At 44.1% G+C, this 1,540-nt stretch overlaps 1 protein-coding gene across 1 annotated transcript in view; it reads right to left on the bottom strand.

Moving 5' to 3' along the window:
* Positions 1-300: 300 nt before the first annotated feature.
* Positions 301-1,540, bottom strand: part of FNBP1 (formin binding protein 1) — a 119,902-nt gene continuing 118,662 nt past the window's right edge. The window contains exon 15 of the mRNA XM_011971202.1: positions 301-1,048. Coding sequence (XP_011826592.1) covers positions 870-1,048 — 179 coding nt within the window. The 3' untranslated portion in view covers positions 301-869. The remainder of the gene's footprint in view (positions 1,049-1,540) is intronic.

The raw sequence follows: 1,540 nt of genomic DNA, 5'->3' as shown, positions 1-1,540 counted from the left end.
GCTTGAACATGGGGGAGGTGGAGGTTGCAGTGAGCCACTGTACTCCAGCCTGGGCAACAGAGCCAGACCCTGTCTCAAAACAACAACAAAAACAACAAAAACACAAACACAACAACAAAAAAAACCTGTTAATTTGATGACATTTGGAAAATCAGCAATGCCATGTAAAAATCAACTGGTCAATTCACTGAACTTTTCCAGGTTTCAGCGGGTTGTCTGGGATCATACAGATATAACAGGATACTCGTGATGCCCTACCAAGGATGCTGACCATGTTTAAGTAAAAATACACAGTTTTGATGCCAATATAAGAATCTTACTTACTCCTTTACTCAAGGAGAAGTAGATGTTATTTTACTTGTGACTTCCTCCCAAGTGAATGAGTATACCATTTAACAAACTAGCACAGTTCAGTTTATTAAGTTACAATCTGTAACCTCCTAATGTCGCTCAGTGTATAGTGGACACTAGATATAAACAAGAATAGGGAAGTCTTTGGCACCTGCAAGATGTGTGCCGGCTTTTAAATTCAGAAAGATTGATTAGAAGCTACAATGCAATTTTTTTTTTTTTAATCTACAGATACCACCAAAAGAAGAAATGCTTATCAGATTTCGAATGACACAGCTGTAAATTGGCGGTTGGCAGCTTTCCACATAAAATTTTCATCAGTAAGTGAAACTTGATCACAGCCCAAACTAGACAAGACAATTAGGTGCCCGGACCCTGAAGTGCCCTGTGAGACTACAGGAACGCGCACTGTGGTGCTCGCCAGCCAGTCTCTTGAGGAACTGCCTGCAACAGTCACGGTTGTGGGGAGAAACAACTCCATTTTTTTTAAAGTTTTTTTTTTTTTTTTTTTAATGGTATTAAATATAAGTCTTAGCACCTTTGGCATTTTTGTCCAAATAGACTTCGACATACGAAGTGGGGACATAACCCTCTTCATCTTCATTTCTCCGAATGCGGGTCCAGCCATCGCCTTTGTCTTCCTCGATGACATACAGTGTTTCTCCTTCAACCACGGAGATCGTTCCTTCATTCTGACCTGAAAAAGCAACATCAGGGTATTTTAGATGTCTTGGCAAACGCAGGTAGAAAGCCAACAGTGGCCTTTGCAATGAAACAAGTGTCATCAAAGATGAAGTCCATGCAAAATTCACCCAACTTGGTCCTTCTCTGACACACTGACCCCTCACCCACTGCCTCAAAACCGTCTCCTTCTGCACAGAAATGTCGGGGTTCTTACCTCTGTCTCTCTAGGGACCCTCTCTAAGGACTCCAGGGGCCTCTTTCTCCTCCCTCCCAGAATGGCAAGTGTTTCCCCACCGGGAAAATCTTTGGTCCTCTTCTCTAGTCTTCTTCTGTCTCCCTTGGATCTCTCTTGGGGGAAAGGTACCCCCATGGCTCCAACTGCTTCTCTTTTGTCTGCTGGTTTTCTTGGGGGGAGTTGGGGGGATGGAGTCTCGCTCTTGTTGCCCAGGCCAGAGTACTGTGGTGTGATCTCAGCTCACTGCAGCCTCCGCCTCCCCGGTTCAAG

The sequence above is a fragment of the Mandrillus leucophaeus genome, unplaced genomic scaffold (assembly GCF_000951045.1).
Source record: "Mandrillus leucophaeus isolate KB7577 unplaced genomic scaffold, Mleu.le_1.0 Scaffold99, whole genome shotgun sequence".
Classification (NCBI taxonomy): domain Eukaryota; kingdom Metazoa; phylum Chordata; class Mammalia; order Primates; family Cercopithecidae; genus Mandrillus; species Mandrillus leucophaeus.
The sequence above is the reverse complement of the archived record's forward strand: the minus strand, read 5'-3'. Positions and strand labels throughout refer to the sequence as shown.